We start from the raw sequence: 19,720 nt of genomic DNA, 5'->3' as shown, positions 1-19,720 counted from the left end.
AGCATATTTGCACTGTACTCAATTGATAGTTTTAAAGTAATCCCCGACAGTGAACATAAAGCTTTGCCATGTGAAGACATACATGAAACTAAGAAGCAGTGGTGAACTGAGACTCAAGCTCCTTTATTAGCTGGCATCATCTGCTTTACCAAGCAAAACCTGCTTTTAATCTTAAAATGTCAACTTTTCATAATAAAACATCAACATTCAATTGCATACAAATTTCCACAAATCAATCCGTCAAAATTCGGTTTGCATTTTCCATGAAAATATTTACGCTTTCTGATTCGTGTTAAACTGCGTTTCTTCAACGTCTTCAATCGTCTCTGGCAGACACCTGTTGCGTGTCTCTGCCAAAGTCCTTGCCACCAGTCCTCCCAGTATAGCTGTTGAGCACAAGACCACCTGCGGAAGATCCTTCCAAACCTCATCTAGTAACAGGATCAGAGGAGACACAGCAACACCAAACCGACCCATGAAGGAGTTGTAGCCCATTCCATTTTGCCTGCAACAGAGACAGAAGTACAGCTCTTAACAGGAGAGACCTTCTAGGCTCAAGAGATTACTTCTGCAGGAACAAATAGTTCAAGTCCCCTTTGGTTATTAAGGTGTATAAAAATCCTAATAGCTGCAGTCATGTTAGTTCCTGTAGTATCTAAAAGCTTTTTATGTGACTCTAGCCATAGAGAAATGAAGTGCCACTTGTTGGGATGAAGATAAAATGTACAATTTGATTCTGTGAATGGTTTTCAAGGTCAATGCTCTTTATGCCGTCTGAATGCCTGCAAGACAATATGTATTAGCAAAAATAAACAGAAATACAGCAAGTTCAACATTTTAAATTTATATCAGGAAAGTGCCCAATGTCAAATGGAGGGGGGCAGGGGAGGCGGCAAGTCATTGTTTTAAACCGTGTATTTTCACATGCCTTTGGAAATCAAAGCAGCTACATTACTGTGTGTTGAAGTTATCCATAAAAGTGAGAGGTTGTCATTTACATTACCTAACCACAGTTGGATACAGCTCTGAACTGTACAGCGTAACCGTTCCAAAGGAAGCTGAAGAAAACCCCTTGCCAATAACGGCAACAGCTGTTCTGGCCGCAGACATATCTGCGAAGAAAGGGGTGTTAACTTTTTTTTTTTCTAGATATATTAGAGTTAATTGGTTTTCTTTACATGATAATTTCTGAAGCAGTTAGTCTCCTACCTTTTGGCATCACAATGTTGATTCCAAGACAGAGCGCAGATAACAACAAAGCTCCCACCTCAGTGCTGCGCCTGCCGATTTTATCCAGCAAATAGTAAACTGATAGCTTGGCTGGCAACTCAATTATAGCATAGGTAAATTGAGTAAGGTAGATATTCAAGCCAAAGCCCGCGATGTTGAAGCTGATGCCGTAAAATGTTGTAGCAATACAAAGCCTATGGGTACAGAAGTATTCAGATACAAAAAAAAATGTTCAGTTAAATATAATTAGCATTTTATAGTTATAAGTCATTTTGACCTGGCAATAATAAAGCAAATAGCACAGGTTGTACAAACCATAAGAGGCCAGTTTTCAGAGCTATTTTCCTCATCTTAGGTGTTCGAACCAAGTCGAGGTACGTATAAGTTCGTCCTCTTGCCTCCTTGTCTACAATCGTGGATAAGGTCTGAAAAATGTCAGGGGCAGATATTGGTTTTTACTTCTGATCACTAAAATACAGATGGTCTAAAATTAAGACTAACTTTCAGTTCTGCTGAATACAACCTCTTCATTTAGTGTGTGAATGAAATCTTCTCTTTGATTTATCTTGGCACATTTCTTCAAGTATGTCTGAGCCTGCTCCAGTTTTCCATTGGCAATGAGCCACCTCGCTGAGTCAGGCATCCACCTGAGTTTAGCAAAATAAATGGTTTTAATCCATATATTCCTATAGGAAATCAAACTTTGATCACCCCCATCACCCAGATGGAACAACTATGTTATGAACTGACGTTTTTCATTAGTTTTTATACATACGAGTACAAAGTTTTAATACTATAAAGAAACATTGACTTAACACACTTGCCATCAAAACTTTTACTGAATTTTTGTAATTTATTTCCACCATGACAGAATACAAAGTTGTATTTGTGGGAAACCACCAAGTCTTACCTCCAAGTGATGATGGCCAAGATTAAAGGCGACGTAACACTTAGAATGAGCCAACGCCAGTCAGTCACAAAGTAAGCAATTGCTGCAAATACTGTGCTGCCAAATGTCCAGGATAAACTATCGATGACTCCAACCAGTTTTCTGTGCTCAATGTCCACCCACTCCACACCTGCAAGGAAATATCTAAGTTTTCAGTATTTTCAGACTAAGTTAAAACATGTTACTCATAACCATGCCTAAAGCTGCCCAGATCTTTTCAGGTTAGCTTGGTATATATCAGATTAATTACAGAGAGCGGATGAGACGATGACAATGCCAGTGATGCAGAACCCAGTGAAGAACCTCAACACTGCAAACATCACATAGGTCGTAGAAAAGGCGCTTGCTACAGCAAACAGCATGCCAGATACATATGACACCAGGAGCATGATCCTGCGGCCAAACCTGTAGTAGTAGTGAAACAATTTAGCAGCATGAAGCTAAGATACATAAAAAAAAAAAAAAAAAAAAAAAAAAAAAATATATATATATATATATATATATATATATATATATATACATACACTGCTCAAAAAAATAAAGGGAACACTCAAATAACACATCCTAGATCTGAATGAATGAAATATTCTCATTGAATACTTTGTTCTGTACAAAGTTGAATGTCCTGACAACAAAATCACACAAAAATCATCAATGGAAATCAAATTTATTAACCAATGGAGGCCTGGATTTGGAGCCACACACAAAATTAAAGTGAAATGGTCCCTTTATTTTTTTGAGCAGTGTGTGTGTATATATATATATATATATATATATATATATATATATATATATAGTTTAATTACTCCTTTACATAACCATTACGTAACTGTAATACCTGTCACTTAGACTTCCAAAGGCTATGGCTCCAAACATTACTCCAACAAAGAAGATGGTGGCTGTTGCTTTGTTTTTCGCTCTTCTGTCACACACAAGGTCCCACTTCATGTAACAAGAGTAGAAAGGCACATTCCCTCCAAAAATTAGTCTTCTTTTGGGAAAATGTCAGTTTTAATATCAATATTTATGTTTATCTTTATGTAGATAAAGGTAAGAAAAGTCTGCAGGATTACCTCTGAGGTTATTGTTGATTTGAAGGTTGTGTTGTCGTACACCCATCCATCCTGGCATGGCACAGTGGACGCATCAGTAGCATCAGAAGAGTTGAGCAACAGGTGATACTGAGGCTTCGCAAACATCCTACAGGAGCTGGGACTCCCATCTGTCTCGACCGGGATACTCACAGTAATTCTTTCTGCCTGAGATAAATTCAGAAAATCATCTAACGAGCTGATGTCACAGTGGTGAGCTGGTATTGCTGCGATAAAATTATTCAGCACAAAGTGGCAAGGAAGCGTGAAGCGACCCAGGAAGTTGATCGCAATGATCATTTTCTGGAATTTTCCAAATCCATTAATATCAGCAAGAACATTCTCAAACTTCATTGTTGCGTCTTTTTCCAGTGCGGTGGGTCTTCATGCAAGATCATTAAAGCAAGTAGATGAACTCCTCAAGCTCCCATGCCTGTATACTGAGAAATTCACCAATCTTTTCAATCTCTGTCAAGCATGTACGACCTTTGACATTTGGTGAAACCACCCACTGCAAGATTACAGGTGAAGGGAGTTAATATTTTACTTTACAAACTTGCTGTCAGCATTCCCTTATGTAAGAAGAGCTTGCAGTTATCTTATGAAGGCAATTATTTAGAAAGAAAAAATTGGACCACCACTTTTGCTGTTGATTTGTTCATAAACTTCGCAGATCAGACAAAACACAACAGTTTTATCAGAAACCGAAGATTCTGGCATATTGAAGGTAAACTCTCAGTGGCCACTTCATTAGGTAGAAATCACTAGCAGTAGGTTCAACTTTTGTCTTCAGAATTACGCTAATGTTTTGTTGCACAGATTCAACAACAATGTGTTGGAATATATTTTCCTTACAATTTTTGCACAATATTAACTTGATAGATCTCCACTTGTTGCTGATTTGTTGGCTCTAGCTCAGAGCAGCACAGTGAAATCGTCAGGTTCATAAAACAAAAAAAGTAGAAAAAGCTTTCCCAGAAGATGGATGCACTGAGCCTCATAAAGGGATGGAGCAGCAACAACACTCAAGTAGGCCGTGGCGTTTAAACAAGTAACAAATTGTGCTAAGAATCCATATACCATTACACCGTCACTCCCTACTTCTGCCAAAGTCTGACCACGACCTCTTGCAGTTGGAATCAATACTCGTTGGATTGTTTTTGTCCAGTTTTGTTAAGCCTGTGTTTTGAAATGACAATATTTTCAAGATTAAACAAATCTGCTTTTTCTTTCCTGACCTTGCCATTAACTCTGACACTCATCTTCATTTGGTAAAAGTTTAGATGCTCAGAGAGTTACCCTCTGAAGAGAAGGTATTTACTTGTCCTCTGATTTACCCATACAGGGTTGATACAAAGCAGGTCCCCAGCTTTGAAAAACACTGCAGAGCACATATCAAAAAAGTTATTTCACTTCATATCCATAAATGGCTTGGTATTTAGTGAACTTTTTATGTTTACACTTTTTAAGATACATGCAGGTTTTTGATGGTTAAGTCAATACTTTTCCCTTTAAAGACTGATGAGAGATTGTAGTTAGAACTATCTTCCTCCTGTTTATCTCCATGCCCAAACTGGCATCATGTTGTTTGCTGGTTATTAAGGAAGGAAGCTGAGCTGTTGTACTGCACCTCTGCCGATTTAAATCTATTTGAAAATCAAAGTTTATTTTTTCAGTTTTTAAATGTCAAATTTCTGATTATTATCCATGGTGTTTACAGTTAATGTCAAGCCTTTGAAAGTGAAAATGTGCAATGTTTTATGAGTGTATGATGTTTGATGAAGAAACTTTGAGTTTGTAAGTCCACAAATTTGTGGGACTGTTTAAACAAGTCTTTGCTTCAGTTTTAAACACCAACATGTCTTACTTACTTGTCCTGATTAGACTTCATTAAATTTTTCAAAATGTTTTCTTCAATACTTTTATCTCACTTTTCTTTCATATTTTCTTTTATGAGAATTAGAATTTGCCCTAAAATCAGAATTTATTTTAAAACATTCAGCAAGTAATTAGGATATTAAACACACAATACAGAACAATCAACTGTTAAATTTAGTCTTTAGTAAGATCTGCATAATGTGGCATTACAATGCATAATAATATTATTGCTGTTGTATGTTTAGTCTAGTCACCTTAAAAGACAGTCATTTTCATGCCAGTGTAATCTACACATAAAAAAAAGACAAAGCAGCACTTTTGAACAGTTAATTGTTTAAAAACACATTTCTTTATCTTGCTTGCAAACTCTATGTTTTCAGATTTGTACTGGATTGTGATGAGTCATGCTCATACAGCACATCACTAGATTTGCAAGGAAATGTTGAATATTACCTGGCTTTACTGATTCATGTATAACAGAGCGGCTGTTGGTCTAATACCTGTAATTTTGTAAGCTGCGTCTCCAACAATCAACACAATCCAGTTTAACAGAACTACTTAAAAACTTGAAGCCTCTTTTCGTATGCCTCTTTGTTGTTGTCAAAACCTAAAACTGTATTTCCCCAACAGTTCAGGTTATTTTTCACAGTATTCTGTGATTTAATTCCAACCTGTGAAATGACAAGCCCCAAACATTTTCATGTTTAAACTACTCATAAACGTGTTCTTGTTTTTGTGTTTGTTGTAAGCAAAAATAACAGAGAGACCCTGACCATGTTCATCACATGCAAGTTTTACATTGTGACCGTCTGTCACCTTCAGCAGACTTTTTATCCATTTCAAACCTAAGTGGACTTTAATTTTGTGTGTTAAAACATCAACAGAAGAGGCACTGGCTCAGCGGCTCCACTCTGCCGTGTTGCAGGCAGCATTTGATGCAGGCCCATCATCATATATTTTTGGCAAATTGACATAAGTATTACAGAGTAAATAAATGGAGTAAACTTGTGAACATTAGCTTAGCACTTCAGGATCAAAGCATCTACAGCTGCAAAATATGACTCAGCTGAAAAATGTCTGCATGTGTCAAGTCCTGGGTGATCTGAGTGTCTGGACAGGGTTATATGCATGTGGCACAGTGATGGCAAAATCTTTACAGGTGGCCTGGACACTTGTACTTGCATTACTTTGGCAGTCTGAACACAGTCCATCTATGCACACTGTGAAAGAGTTCACCTCTTTCACAGTGTCCACCTCTGCAATGTAGGTGGTGTTGACAGAAACGGTGGTCCTCTAATCTATTAAAACAGCTTTACAGCCATTAATTAAAGACTGCTTCCTTTCCCCTTTTAAAATGTTTACTCATTGAAATTCTCCAGAGTATAAAAAAAGAGATTTTCTCATTATTTGGGATTTTATCATCAGTGGGTCAGGTTGCTGTGAATTTCTCTCAGATATGTAGGTAATTTATCTATTGACGATAAAATTACTAATTCAGAGTACAGAATCCCTTTGTATGATGGGGTAGCTGTCCTGTCTGTTAAACTACACAGGCAAGCCTTAAATCCATAGCTGAAATAACTGCACAAAAATGTGACTCTGATGAACTTCTGCCTTTATATTAAAAAGTTTAAGTAATTTATTGCATCTGATGTTACAAAAAACAACAGCAGACCTGGTGATGGCTCTCATGACAGCCCACTGTGTGACACGGATACATATTTATTTTCATGTAAAGAAGAAGCTGACATCTGATCACTGAGGATGGATTGTAATGCAAGGAATTGTCGTTGGCACAGTCTGATCAGATTTTAACAAGCCCTTATAAACATGGACACTTTCCTGATGGGACTAACTATTTTCCCATCAGGAGGCTGCAGCAGCCTCAACGTTGTCGGTGAATAAGTTTAAGAGGACACAGTCACGACACTGATGTACACCATTTAGTGTGTAATTTTATTTTAAAGTTGTAGATTCTTCAAGGATTTACATGACAATGACCTAATTTTAGCATCAGACTGATAGATATTTAACTGTCTCTAATCAGTGTCAGACACAAACATGTTCTGCTCACGACATCAAAGCATTTCATCAAACAACAGAGTAGGGTTTGTATAGCAGATTAACATTGTAGACAATTATTCTCCAGTGGAAATCGACCAATTTGTTTTTCATGCCCAAAAGCAGTCACAGAGTCGCGTTCTCATCGGATGTCGGTATTGACCGTCTTCTGCAAAACAAAATACGTTTTCACAAAGCTTTCGTTTTGAGGTTTTGCTAAGAAACAGACATTTTTATTGTATTTTACCTTGTCTGTTCAATGTCTTCGATGGTCTCCGGGAGACGGACGTTTAGTGTCTCGGGAAGAAAAGAAGTTGACACAGATGCAATGCAAGCCACCAAGGTGAAAATGATATTTGGTAGGTAAGACTTGACGTCCTCAAGAATCATCACCAGGGGCGATAGAGACACACCAGTGCGAGCAGCGAAAGAGCTGAAACCAAGTCCGTTTTGCCTGTATAACCAAACAGAGAATCATTTTAATTTCGAGTCCTTATTTACAGATATTGTTCTTACTATTGTTTTTATGAGAATAACATGCTTGCAAATCTGTTTTCCTGGATACTAAAATGTGTCTGACTAGACAAAAAGAGGTGAAATGTTTTCAGACCTCATGACAGTCGGATAGAGTTCTGTTGTGTACAGGAACACAGTTGTAAAAGCTGCTTCTGCAAACATCTTTCCTGCAGCTCCAAAAGCCGTCCTTGCTATCCACATATCTGAAATAAATAATAAAAAAAACAACTTTTATTAGGTATTCCAACTTTGACAATTCATGATTTCATGGTTTTAGGACTTATCGCTTCAAGTCACTGACAATTCAAATGTTTGTCACGTGTAAATGCTACTGCAAGCTTTCTGGTTGTGAGAAACACATGCTTAGATTTTTGATTTACTCTGAGGGACGAAAATGTTGCAGAACAAACACAGCCCTGTGAAGCCAAGTGTTCCAGCCTGAGTCCATCTTCGGCCTAATTTGTTCAAAAAGAAAATGATGAAGATTTTTCCTGGGATTTCGGAGATGGCGTAGATGAATTGCGTGAGATAAATGTCCACTCCAAACCCAGGAACATTTAAGCTGATTCCGTAATAGACGCAGGCCACTCCAAACCTACGGGTAAAAGAAAAACACAGCAAGAAATATGTTTAGTAAAAAAAAAAAAAAAAAAATGTTTTATGAATGCTGGTTTCTGATTGGCTAGTTTGTGTCATGTGTTGTATTGCTGCTGCTGAACTGCTTCCTGTCGTTTGGACTCTATACAATAGAGTCCAAACTCTATTGGTGTGTAGGTTTTTAGTTTAAACCTAAGTCAAATCAGCAATCCTTAACAAGACCACAAAACTGATTTTGACAGATGAAACTAAGGGTGATCAGACTGGAGCTATTTTGAAAGATGAACAGAGTAATACTCTATAGCCTCAAGATGTATAAAGCCAATGTACTAAATCACAATAAAAACATTAAAGAGGTATCACTGCGTTTTTTATGCCCTGTAATATCGCAGTTTGAAAAACAATAAAAAAATGTTTATACCAAACAATGCCAGTTAGTAGAGCAAGTCGTCTCATTTTGGGAGTCTTCACAAGGTCCATGTAGGAGTATTTTCTATTTTCATCCTCAACAAGTATTACTTTGGAGAGGATCTAGACAATTGAAAGAGAAATTTAAACAAAAACCTCTTTACATGAAGAGAATGTGGAAATTGTTGTACCTCAGGTTTCAGGTCAGCCATGAACTCCTCTCTGCGGTTGAGTTTTGCACACTTAGTCAGGTAAAAATGAGCACTATTCACTTTTCCAGTACTTATCAACCATCTGGCAGACTCTGGGAGCCACCTGCACAAGAAGAACGGTTGGCAGCGTGACGCAAACATAAAAGATTTTCTAAAGACTTTCTAAAAGATTTCTAATGTTCAAAAATGCACTTGCTTCTACAAACAGGAGTGAATGCTTACTTTCTTTTTACTGTTTAAATCTAACCAGTTTCTGCTCACCGCCAACAGATTATAGCCGGCAGCAGTGGGCTGGTCACAGTGGCAGTCAGGTATCTCCAGTCATTCACAAAGTAGGCCACACCGGGCAGCAGAGTCGTTGAAAAACTCCAGTCCAAACTCATTAAGACTCCCACCAAGGTGCGATGCTTGATTCCGACCCATTCTACGCCTGTCAAAAAAAGAACATTAAAGGTATTAAAAGAGAACAGAACATAAAATCAACAGACTAAAATAAAGATTCATTCAAGGGAGCTTAGTATTTTATTTCACAGTCGAGATTTTCTGTATAAATAAACTTTTTGTTGTAAATGTTAAGATTTTGCTTTACAGCACCATAAACCAAGACAAAAAACCAAGACAACAATGGAAAAACATTTTATCAGATTTACAGCATCATAGCACCTCCTTTTATTCACATAACTTTAATGGCATTCTATTTTAAATACAAAAACTTTAGTATGGAATTGGCCCATTATTTGCTGCTATGGTAGCTTAAACTCTGAAAAGTGTCAACAAAGTTTAGGAATGTGTTTGTGCAGACTGTTTATTAGTTTTCCAAACTGACATTTGTGAGATCAGACGCTGATGTTGGATGACAAAGCCTGGCTGAAAGTCTGCTTTCTAATCCATCCCAGAGTTATTCTGTTGGGTTGAGGTCAGGATTTCATCTTGGTCAGTCAAGTTTTTTCACTCATTCACCATTTTATGGAGCTTGGTTTTTGCACTGCTGAGCAGTCACGTTTGAAATAAAGAGCCATCCTCAAACTTTGGAAGCCATGGTCTTGAACTGGAAAAATGTAGAATGCCCTCTTCATTACAAAGTAATGAAGTCCTACAACCAGCTGGAGGAGTTTGAGTATCTTTAGGTATTGAGGGGGGAAATGGGGCAGGAGATCGGTAGTCTGACATCGGCAGTACATTGTGAAGAGAAAGTGAAGCCAAAAGGCAAAGCTCTCTATTTTCCGGTCGCTCTACATTCCTACCTTCAACTGTGGTCATGAGTTTTGGGATGTGAGCAAAAGAACAAGATTGCAAGTGGTCATCAGTTCAAACCTCTTATACAGAACCCAATTTTTTTGATGTGGTGACAGACAACTTACATAGAACAATGGAGATTATACTGATTCCAGAAATCCCAAATCCAGTGAAAAATCTCATGGCAGCAAACATGTCGAAATTATAAGAGAAAGCACTTGCAAAACCAAAGATGGTGGTCATTATGTAGGACACCAGAAGTGTTCTCTTCCGGCCAAACCTGTGAAAATGAATATAATTATTGAATAAATAAGACTATTTAAAATGCAAAAAATAGACTGCAGTCTGTTGTAAATGATTGCAGTCACAACTTATTGTATACAGAGCAAAATTTAGATCCAGAGGACAAACAACCATACATGCACATCCTCACTCCGAAAAAGTGTCTTAATGTAGGACACAGACAAAGGGCCCAGAAGGAACCCACACATGCACAGGAAGAAAATACACCGCTAACCCCCCGCCCCCATTATTTTTTAATTATTTCTGTTTATGCAAATGTTTCTAAGTGATCAAACAAAGACATCTGACACTATATGCCAGCACTGATGTTTATATAAATGAACATACGATCTTCTACTTTAGCAATATCATTTAGTGCTTCTGGTTTTGTCATAATTTTAAACGTTCCTGAATGTTTTAAATACAGATATAAACCAACTGACTGGAAACATGTGAGGAATATCCACACCTGTCACTGAGATAGCCAAAAACCGCTGCTCCAAGCATAACCCCCATGAAGAAGATGGTGGCTGTGACTCTGTTCACACTTCTCTTATCACAAACCAGGTCCCACTAAAACCAAACACAGATAACAGGGTTAAGGGATAAACCACTAATTCATGATAACGGAAAAAAATGTACAGACAAAGCTTACCTCGGTGGCGAGAGTCGATTTAAAGACGCTGTTGTCATAAACCCACCCGTCCTGGCATGGAATCGTAGGTAGATCAGTGGAGTTGGTAGAGTTATACAGCAGGTGGTACTGAGGCTCCGCAAACATCTGACATGAGCTCGGGCTCCCATCACTCTGTAAAGGAATACTGGCAACGAGCTTGTCTTCAAGAGATAAACTCCTAAATATTTCTCCATCGTCTAACGCACTGATGTTGCAGCGGTGAGAAGGAATCACCGAGATGAAGTTGTTAAGCAGGAACTGAAATGGCAAAGTCATACGAGGAATGACCAGCAAGAGAAGTGTCCTAATCTGAAATCTGCCAAAACCATTAACCTCTGCAAGCACATTCTCAAACTTCATCTTGCTGACAGATGATGTAGTGCTAGAGAGTGGAGGAAAGCACCACACAGGAGGCAGGGAACTGAAAAGCGCATCTTTTTTTTTTGTCTCTGTTACAGACCTCTGGTTATTGGATATACAGCTCTGCTCACGAGAGCTTGTCATGTAACTATTGTTTTTCAATAAATAACTTTTTTCCGTCAGACAGTTCTTGAAGTGTTCCTTGGTTTGATTAACCCACACCTGTCAGCAAAACCATCGGCTTCATTGGCGTTCATTGGTGTTCTTGAGTAAATGATCTAGGACCTCTGTTCTGTGAAACCAAAGGACTTGGCTGTTAGTGTTTCTGGATCCTTCAGGTGTTAGTTACAGAAATAACTGGGGCAGAAGATACCAACTATGACTCTGCAGAAACAATTGATGTTTAGAATCACTGTCATGAAGATTTTATAGTATCACGTAATGTGGTGTAGTGATACTACCCCTGCTCCTGGGGTTTATGTTAAAAGGACATTGACACTGAATGTAAATAATAAAAAATTTAAAAAGTATTGGAAAAAATAAGTAAGATTCTTTTTGAAAAAGTTTATGTTCTGTTGGCATACTGTGGCAAACATAGCAGAACAATATGTACCAATGTTTACATTTGCTTTAGAATTTACAGTTGTTTAGGAATTAGTGCAAAGATTTCAGATGAGTAAATCTACAACGTTCAGACATGCACTGAGTTCCTTAGAGTTTCCTCATGTATTGTGCTTTTCTCACTGAAAAGCACAGTGAGAAAATATTCCTTGTGTAACAGATGCTGCAATTCATTAGTATCACTAACAGGACAATAATGGGTCTGTTATTGAAATATGTCTCATTATTACATATCTTCCATTTATTTGAATAAAACCTGAAAACAAAGCGTTGTTTTGCTACAATTTGTCATTTACTGCTCTTTTACTTTCCGGTGTCTCTTGAACTAAAATTGCAATAAACTCTTTGCTGATTTCCATAGAACTCTAATGACTGAACTTGTAATCCAGGCCAATCCATATAAAGAGGATTATGTTGTGTGCACTGATGTGATTGCATGTTTTACATTTTACAGTCTTAAACTGTAATTCACACTTGTCATTTTTAAAGTTAATAAACTTTTCAAGTGTTATTTTAATTAAAAGTCACATATGGAAATAATGTTTAGTATGCTGACAACAGAATTTGTGGATTTATTAAGTATCACACATTTATTGTGATTTGAAAGTCATCACAGTTAAAAGTTTCCACACCGTGGGCATAATTAAAACAGGACACTTAATAAAGTGTCCTGATTTAAGCATATTTATGTATACTATTGAGCAGATAAAAAGAAACTAACAAGACAATACATTTTGAGATTAAGCATTTTATTGGTATGAAAAAATATATTTTATTTATATACTTTTCAAAACACACTGACTTCACGGAGCAAGCAGAAGAGACAATAAAGTAAAAATTATTCAATTAAAGCCCAAAACATCACAAAGAGACAAGATGACATTACAGTAATTGTTTTATTATAGGTAAGGTCATTTTATTATGTAGCACATTTTCAGCAACAAGGCAATTCAAAGTGCTTTACATGAATTAAGAGGAAATGTAAACAAATGATTTTAAATTGGGATTTGATGATAATTCATGCAATAAGATTACAGATGATTTATGGAGGAGAGTGAAGACTACATGTCCGACATCTGAAAGGTTTAGCTTGCATTGACGTGAATAAACCTATGTGTCAGAGGAACACTGTTTAGACCAGTTTAGTGGTGTGCCAGTGATGCCAATAGAAGTTAATTTCATGAATTTCATGGGATACAGTGTCAAAGTCCAAAGTCAGATTCCAGGAGGATGAGAATAGTAAATAGTCAAGGATAATGTTTTCTCTTTTGGCTTTCTTGTTTCAAAATCAGTTTTGCTGTTAAAAATATTCTGTTACTGGTCGTTTCTCCTTTTTACTGAATGACCATCTTCCGTGTTGACTTGTTCCTGCAATACAAATAAAACTCACTTATTTCTCCTTACACATATCCTTCAAAAAAAGAGAAAAAGAGCAAAAATTTCCAAAGTCATTAAAAAATGTGCTGTGTTTATGCAATGCGCTTAAATTGTACCTTTGTACTCGGAGGCTCTGTAAATAACTAAACCTTTGCTGTATATTTGATATTGGATTACACATAATGTTCCCTTGAAACGCCTCTTCCTTTTTACCTGGGTTTCTCAATGTCTTCTATGAACTCTGGCAGCTGGGTGTTTAATGTTTCAGGCAGGAGTGAAGCAACCAAACCGGAGCTAACCGCCACAGCACAGTAAGTGGCGGCGGGGAGGAACTGCCACACGTCTTCCAACAGCATAACGAGCGGGGAGATGGACACGCCCAGCCGTGCCACAAACGAGGTGTAGCCTAGACCATTCTGCCTGGAAAAGGACAAAAAGGTTATTGGGAACCTTCCGATCACAACAAAATCAAACATCCTTAATAAACATAAGTATATATGTTCCACTGACCGCACTACTGTAGGATAAAGTTCAATTGTGTAAAGGAATATTATGGTGAATGAAGCCTCTGACATGGATTTTCCCAGGACAGCCACAATGGTCCGAATAATCCACTTATCTGGGGAAAAGTCCACAGTGATTAGATGTGCTACAAAACATCTGAAAGCGAAGGACAATCTTATTACTTAGGAATGTATTTCTAACCAAACGTGACCGTTTTAAATAAATAAAAAAAAAGTACCTTTTGAAACAAAAATATTGGTGAATAGACAGACTCCCACAGACAGCAGGGCTGCCATCTCACAGCGCCTTCGACCAATTTTCTCCAAGGAGAAATAGACGCCAATCTTCATCGGCATTTCGATTGAAGCGAAGATGAATTGTGTGAGGAATGGATTTAGTCCAAACCCTGTAATGTTTAGACTTATTCCATAATAGGTAAATGCAACTCCATACCTAGAAGACAATTTTTTTTTACTTTAAGCACTTTTTTTTGCTATTCCCACTTTCTGTCTTTATAAGTGGAACTCAAAGCTAAGGCAATCAGAAACTTTGTGAACGAGTAGTTAAACCCAAATTTGTTTCCTTTGTTGTTTTCTCTGAGTTTTCTGAAACTCATGAAAAACAAAGACATCTGAAACATAACATTAATATTTTGGTGCTATCTTCCACAGAGACTAATTATACTGTAGCCTGACAACTTGTTGCAATACACCAGCAGTGTTGATACATCCGTTAGCAGCTGGCAAACCTGTAGATAGCAACACAGTTGATGTGGTTTGGATTGATTGGCCTGTCCTTTGAGCATCTGCTGATATGCTATTATGAAAATTATACTGATATGTCACGACTCAATATTTTCATATAAAATGCTCTATTTTGTTAAATTTCAGTGTAAAATTATCCAATAAAATATTTGTTTACTTTAAGCGTTTTAACACTTTCCAGAAAGACCAGTAACTGTGAAAACACAGCATGAACCTTAAAACAGGTAAGGTGTTTCCCCTCGTGTTTTCTTCTTCTTCTGCGGCACCATCTTAACAATTGCCACTCAAACATAAAAGTTTCTGTTACCAAGTTACCACTTTAAAAAGTACTGAACCATTCACTTTAAAATAATACATACCATACGATCCCTGAGCATATCGCAACTTTTCTTATATTTGGGGTCCTGAACAGATCAACAACAGTGTACTTCTTATCTCCAGTATCAACTTCTGCAGATTCCAGTAATGTCTTTGACGAAAACATAAAAATAGAGCAAAGTCAGAGAGCTCAAATGAAGACATTTTAAAATAATCTACTTGTAAGACTGTCAGTACAGAAAATTGTTTCATAGTTTAGGTTAACAGATAAAGGGAGTTGAATATAAATGGACACCACACTATTCAGGGTTTAATTTTATGTTTTAAAAACCCTTTGTCATTGTTTTTTTTCTTTCATTGCACTGTTACGCATCATATGACTGCAAAATAAAAGACTTCAAGAGATCTGAATATTGTGCCAAGGCACAACACCTTTGGCGTGATGGTAGCGATACACTTGGACCTGTTGTTTGTCTCAGCGCATTTTGCAATGTAATGATGCGCAGCTTCTGCATTTTTCTTTGCCAAAAGCCACCTAGCAGACTCCGGGAGCCACCTGGAATGACATACTTCATTATTTCATCAACAGAATTTGAATCTTTCAGTAATAAGATTTAACTTCATTACCGCCAAGTAAAGATGGCCAAAATCAGTGGCGAAGTAACAACCACAAGGAGCATCCTCCAGTCCCTCACAAAGAAAGCAATCCCTGTCAAAAGCCAGTTCCCAAGGGTCCAGTCCAGACTTATGATTACACTTGAGAAAGTCCTGCGCTCAATGCTGCACCATTCAACATCTGCGGTAGCAATGGCATGGACGAAAAGTCAGATCAGAAGATGAAAATGCACGTAACATAAACAACGGAGAAGAAGCACAGTTGAAATGTCTCTCTTACTTAAAGCAATGGCGATAATGCTTATCCCTGCAAGGGACATTCCTGTGAACAATCTCATGATGGTGAACATTACATAAGATGTGGAGAATGCACTCAGAACTGCAAACGCCAAGGAGGATATGTAAGCCGCCAGCAGCAGTCGTCGCCGCCCAAACCTGGTCATGACGGACATCAGTTTAGAGTTACAAGATGTTCAGAAGGTAAAAAATTGTACTGACTTAAAACCCCACAGTTATTGTCTAACTTTACAACAAACTTTTCTAACTGAGCTAAAGCTCCCATAATTCTCTCATTCATCTTAACTTTACTTATCAGTGTTATGTTGTAGCATTACACACATTTTAGTGAATATACTTGAGCAAATATGATGCTTTTGTTTTAACCTTTTGCACAGTGACTCATCTGCACTACATATTATACAGTATTTGTATTTAAATCCTTACCTGTCACTGAGAAACCCAAAGAGCGGGGCTCCAATCATGACACCGATAAAGAAAATTGTTGCTGTTGCTTTGTTCATCCCTTTTCTGCTGCAGACAAGATCCCACTGCAAAGGACAATCTGGTCAGTTTTAAATAATAATAATAAAAAAAAATCAACTTCAGGATTTATGTAGATAGAATATGTCTGTATGTTTGATCTAATACCTTTTTCTACAACACTTACCTCAGTTACCAAGGTAGATTTAAAGGTGCTGTTGTCATAGACCCATCCACTCTGACACTCAACAATGGACGCCTCCTCACTGCGGTTGCCTGATAGATACTCATATCGGGGCTTTGCAAACATCTGACATGAGCTAAGAGTCCCATCTTGCTCCGTTGGAATGGAAACCAACAGCTTCTGGTGGGGAGTCAAATTTCCAAAGATGCCTCCATCTTCCAGGGTGCTGATGTTGCAGTGGTGAGGGGGCACAGCGCCCATAAAGTTGTTTAGCAGAAAATGGCACGGCAGAGTGATTCGAGAGAGCATCTGAATCAAGAACAGCTTGACTTGGAATTTTCCAAATCCGTTAATTTCAGAAAGTAAGTTGTCAAATTTCATTTTGCTGCGGATCAGACGTCAATGAGGAGACATACGGTGAAAGTGAAGCAAAGTGAGAAGACACAGAGAGAAAAGACACAGTTAGGAGCGCATTGTTAATCATTACAGATATCTGGTTAAAACATTTTTTGCCACCAAAATAAAAGTTATTTTGTAGCAAACATAAACTCCTTTTTAAAATCTTTTTCAAACCAGAAAATATTAAACTTTTGTGATTAGACCATCTTGACAGGCGTGCAGCAAAACAGTTTCATTATGGAGCTTAAATATTAAAAAGCATACAGCATATCTGTATGACAGACGGATACTTTCCAGTAAGATATCTTGAAAATAAAAGCACAGCTGATTACAGGCAAATATTTAACAGAAAGACACTGTTAAACAATTTGAGTCCACATTTTGTTCCCTGTGAATCTGTGAGGGGAATTTATATGCGACGGCAGCAAGTCGTCCAGACAGAAACTTTAAAAAGCAAGGTCTCATTAACCATGTCAAAACTTTTTCATAATTATTCACTGATTTATCACAAATAAAGAGAAAATAAGCCTTACTTTTACAATCTGAACAAGATACACAGAGTTCTTGTCTGGAAATGTATACATGTATTCAAATTTGAAGCACATGCGACCTCTGCTGGTTGATACAACAATTACAGATAGGGTCATGTAAAGAAATCTAAAAGGGGGGGAGGGGTATTTTGGTTTGTGTATGTTTTTAGCATGGGTTAGGTGGTTCTCTTGTGTTGTGATTGTATTGGCTGTGCATTACTAAAAAGTGAAACAAAGGTTCTTGCATTGTCTCAAGTCTGTAAACTTGTTGTTGCTTGCACAACAGCCACATACTTTGTTGTTTATTATAGGGATTTTATGTGATAGACCAAAAGAGAGTAATTTATAATTGTGAAGCAGAAAGGAAATGACAGATGCGATGTTCCTTTGTAGCCAGACCCGCATGGCAGTACGGGTTGTTTTGGGACCATCTTCTGTTGCAGTAATAGGTGTAAACTATCTACAGCTTTGTCCATTTTCAGACAGATATTTATTTTATTGTTCTTTGCAGAGTAGCTAAATCAAAATTTAAAGTTTTAAAATTCAGAGTTATTGAGTGGATTTAGGTCTAGACTTTGACTGGACCATTCAAATAAAAGTGCAGGGTTTCAATAAACCATTCACTTAATCTGGTGAATTACCATGACTTGGTAGCTATTCAGCTGTGCCGTGCTCTTTCTATTTTCAGATGATGAACTAAATAGTAATCTGTATAATATTCACAACTCATAATGTTTTTATTTATAACCTAATCCTGCTTCAAACCTCTTCACTGTTTTATCCCTGACCTGTTGTGTTCCTTGGTCTTCATGATGCTGTTTATTCACAAACGTTCTCTAATAAACCTTTGATTCCTTCACATAACAGCTGCATTTACACTGAGATGAAAGTGCACATTAAATTGGATTTTATTTACTAATTATGTGTCTGCCGACTGGAATTGCATTTGATATTATTTAGGGATATTGAAGTAAGGGCATTGGAAACAAATTCTTTTCAGAGTTTTACTTTTAAAAAAAATGTAACCACATATGATTTGACCTCCATTGTCACAATTATGTACTGCTTTATATCATGCGGAGACACAAAATTTCCCTAAAATACATTGTTGCTTGATTGAAATGTGACAAAAACCCAAAAAGCTCCAGGGATATGAATATTTTTTGCAAATAAGCTAAAGAATTGGTGAGAGAGATATATACAAAATGTTAATATTTTCACTTCCACGTTACTTTAGAAAGGAAATCAAATCAAATGGCCATTTCAGATGGCCAGGAGTATCTCCATGTCTCATGACACCTGACTGCTGCAGTTCTGGGATTGGGAGTGGGAGGTGAAGGCAGGGGCACCTTTTCTTCCCCCTGCTTAAATACTGCTGCATACATGAGTGACCAAGGCTGTAATATGTTTCTGTACAGCAGAAAGGCTGTGATGCTGGATGGCAACTGAAGGGTTCACCTTTTGGTCAATCGTTTCATTGCACCAAGAATAATAACCGTAAGTACTAAGTCCAAATACTGTTGTCTGATTTGTTGTTGTGTACTTGAAAATTAAGCTTGACCTTAGTATACATTGATTAGTGTGAGTTGCATATCTTTGAGTTGCCTAAGTGCTTGCAGTAATCAGTATTGTGCCGTGTTTTGTGATATTTAACATTTTTTTACTGAAAGACAGAATAATTTTTTTATGTCATTTTCTGGCAATTTAAACTTTCTAAAAGATGTTGAAATATACTCAGTGGAACTGCAAAATGCACATTTTAGCTGTTTTAAGGCCTGCAGTGTGGTAGAATACCTCAAAAACTTGTTTTTATTCCTCATCAAAATGTGCGCTTAATTGAAAACATGGAAACATTGACTCTTCTTTAGCTTAGTCTTATGGGTCACCTTCCCTAACCCCCCCACCCCCTACCAAGAGTCATCTCATTCACCAGCAATACTGACCCTCTGTTTCCATGACAGCGGTTCAGCCTGCTGGTGTTTTAGCCATACTAGGAGAAAGAAAGTCTTGTAGCACCAGAGCCAGATCTGATGTTGGCCAAGAGTTTAAATGAAGTGGAACCAAGTGTGAAGAGAAGCTTGGAGGGGACAGTTTTCCTTTGAAACTTGGCCAGGGTTCAAAAAGGGCTTAGCTTTATGTAATGCCATAGACAG

The 19,720-nt window shown here is 37.5% G+C and overlaps 3 protein-coding genes across 3 annotated transcripts; all 3 read right to left on the bottom strand.

Moving 5' to 3' along the window:
* Positions 1-273: 273 nt before the first annotated feature.
* Positions 274-3,669, bottom strand: LOC106919296 (solute carrier family 22 member 7-like). The gene is made up of 9 exons (XM_014989540.2): positions 3,253-3,669; positions 3,018-3,121; positions 2,430-2,584; positions 2,141-2,309; positions 1,754-1,877; positions 1,546-1,655; positions 1,210-1,424; positions 1,004-1,112; positions 274-505 (listed from the first exon to the last, which is right to left on the bottom strand). Exons 1-9 carry the CDS (start codon positions 3,622-3,624, stop codon positions 274-276), a joined length of 1,590 nt encoding a protein of 529 aa, XP_014845026.1. The 5' UTR covers positions 3,625-3,669.
* A 3,421-nt stretch (positions 3,670-7,090) lies between these two features.
* On the bottom strand, positions 7,091-11,633 carry LOC106919297 (solute carrier family 22 member 7-like). The gene is made up of 9 exons (XM_088007269.1): positions 11,116-11,633; positions 10,930-11,033; positions 10,304-10,458; positions 9,207-9,372; positions 8,922-9,045; positions 8,744-8,853; positions 8,106-8,320; positions 7,820-7,928; positions 7,091-7,663 (listed from the first exon to the last, which is right to left on the bottom strand). The coding sequence occupies exons 1-9, from the start codon at positions 11,494-11,496 to the stop codon at positions 7,453-7,455; spliced, it is 1,575 nt and encodes a 524-aa protein (XP_087863395.1). The 5' UTR covers positions 11,497-11,633; the 3' UTR covers positions 7,091-7,452.
* Positions 11,634-13,703: 2,070 nt separating this feature from the next.
* Positions 13,704-17,039, bottom strand: LOC106919298 (solute carrier family 22 member 7-like). Its single transcript, XM_088007261.1, has 8 exons — positions 16,642-17,039; positions 16,419-16,522; positions 15,976-16,130; positions 15,708-15,876; positions 15,513-15,636; positions 15,122-15,231; positions 14,237-14,451; positions 13,704-14,113 (listed from the first exon to the last, which is right to left on the bottom strand). The coding sequence occupies exons 1-8, from the start codon at positions 17,017-17,019 to the stop codon at positions 13,704-13,706; spliced, it is 1,665 nt and encodes a 554-aa protein (XP_087863387.1). The 5' UTR covers positions 17,020-17,039.
* Between the last annotated feature and the right edge of the window lie 2,681 nt (positions 17,040-19,720).

Source organism: Poecilia mexicana, unplaced genomic scaffold, assembly GCF_051168715.1.
Source record: "Poecilia mexicana isolate PSO_F unplaced genomic scaffold, ASM5116871v1 scaffold_1, whole genome shotgun sequence".
Taxonomy (NCBI): domain Eukaryota; kingdom Metazoa; phylum Chordata; class Actinopteri; order Cyprinodontiformes; family Poeciliidae; genus Poecilia; species Poecilia mexicana.
This window is presented reverse-complemented; position numbering and strand designations above follow the sequence as displayed.

Excerpts from the sequence above, each read along its gene's own strand:
- LOC106919297 (XM_088007269.1), bottom strand. The coding sequence starts at position 11,496 with ATGAAGTTTGAGAATGTGCTTGCAGAGGTTAATGGTTTTGGCAGATTT. Across the intron at positions 11,034-11,115 it reads AATCGACTCTCGCCACCGAG|TGGGACCTGGTTTGTGATAA; the intron begins GTAAGCTTTGTC and ends GTTTGGTTTTAG. Across the intron at positions 7,664-7,819 it reads CTCTATCCGACTGTCATGAG|GCAAAACGGACTTGGTTTCA; the intron begins GTCTGAAAACAT and ends TTGGTTATACAG.
- LOC106919298 (XM_088007261.1), bottom strand. The coding sequence starts at position 17,019 with ATGAAATTTGACAACTTACTTTCTGAAATTAACGGATTTGGAAAATTC. Across the intron at positions 15,637-15,707 it reads TTGGCCATCTTTACTTGGCG|GTGGCTCCCGGAGTCTGCTA; the intron begins GTAATGAAGTTA and ends ATGTCATTCCAG. Across the intron at positions 14,114-14,236 it reads CAATATTTTTGTTTCAAAAG|ATAAGTGGATTATTCGGACC; the intron begins GTACTTTTTTTT and ends ACTTTTCCCCAG.
- LOC106919296 (XM_014989540.2), bottom strand. The coding sequence starts at position 3,624 with ATGAAGTTTGAGAATGTTCTTGCTGATATTAATGGATTTGGAAAATTC. Across the intron at positions 2,310-2,429 it reads CATCGTCTCATCCGCTCTCT|GTGTGGAGTGGGTGGACATT; the intron begins GTAATTAATCTG and ends ATTTCCTTGCAG. Across the intron at positions 1,656-1,753 it reads TTCACACACTAAATGAAGAG|ACCTTATCCACGATTGTAGA; the intron begins GTTGTATTCAGC and ends GACATTTTTCAG.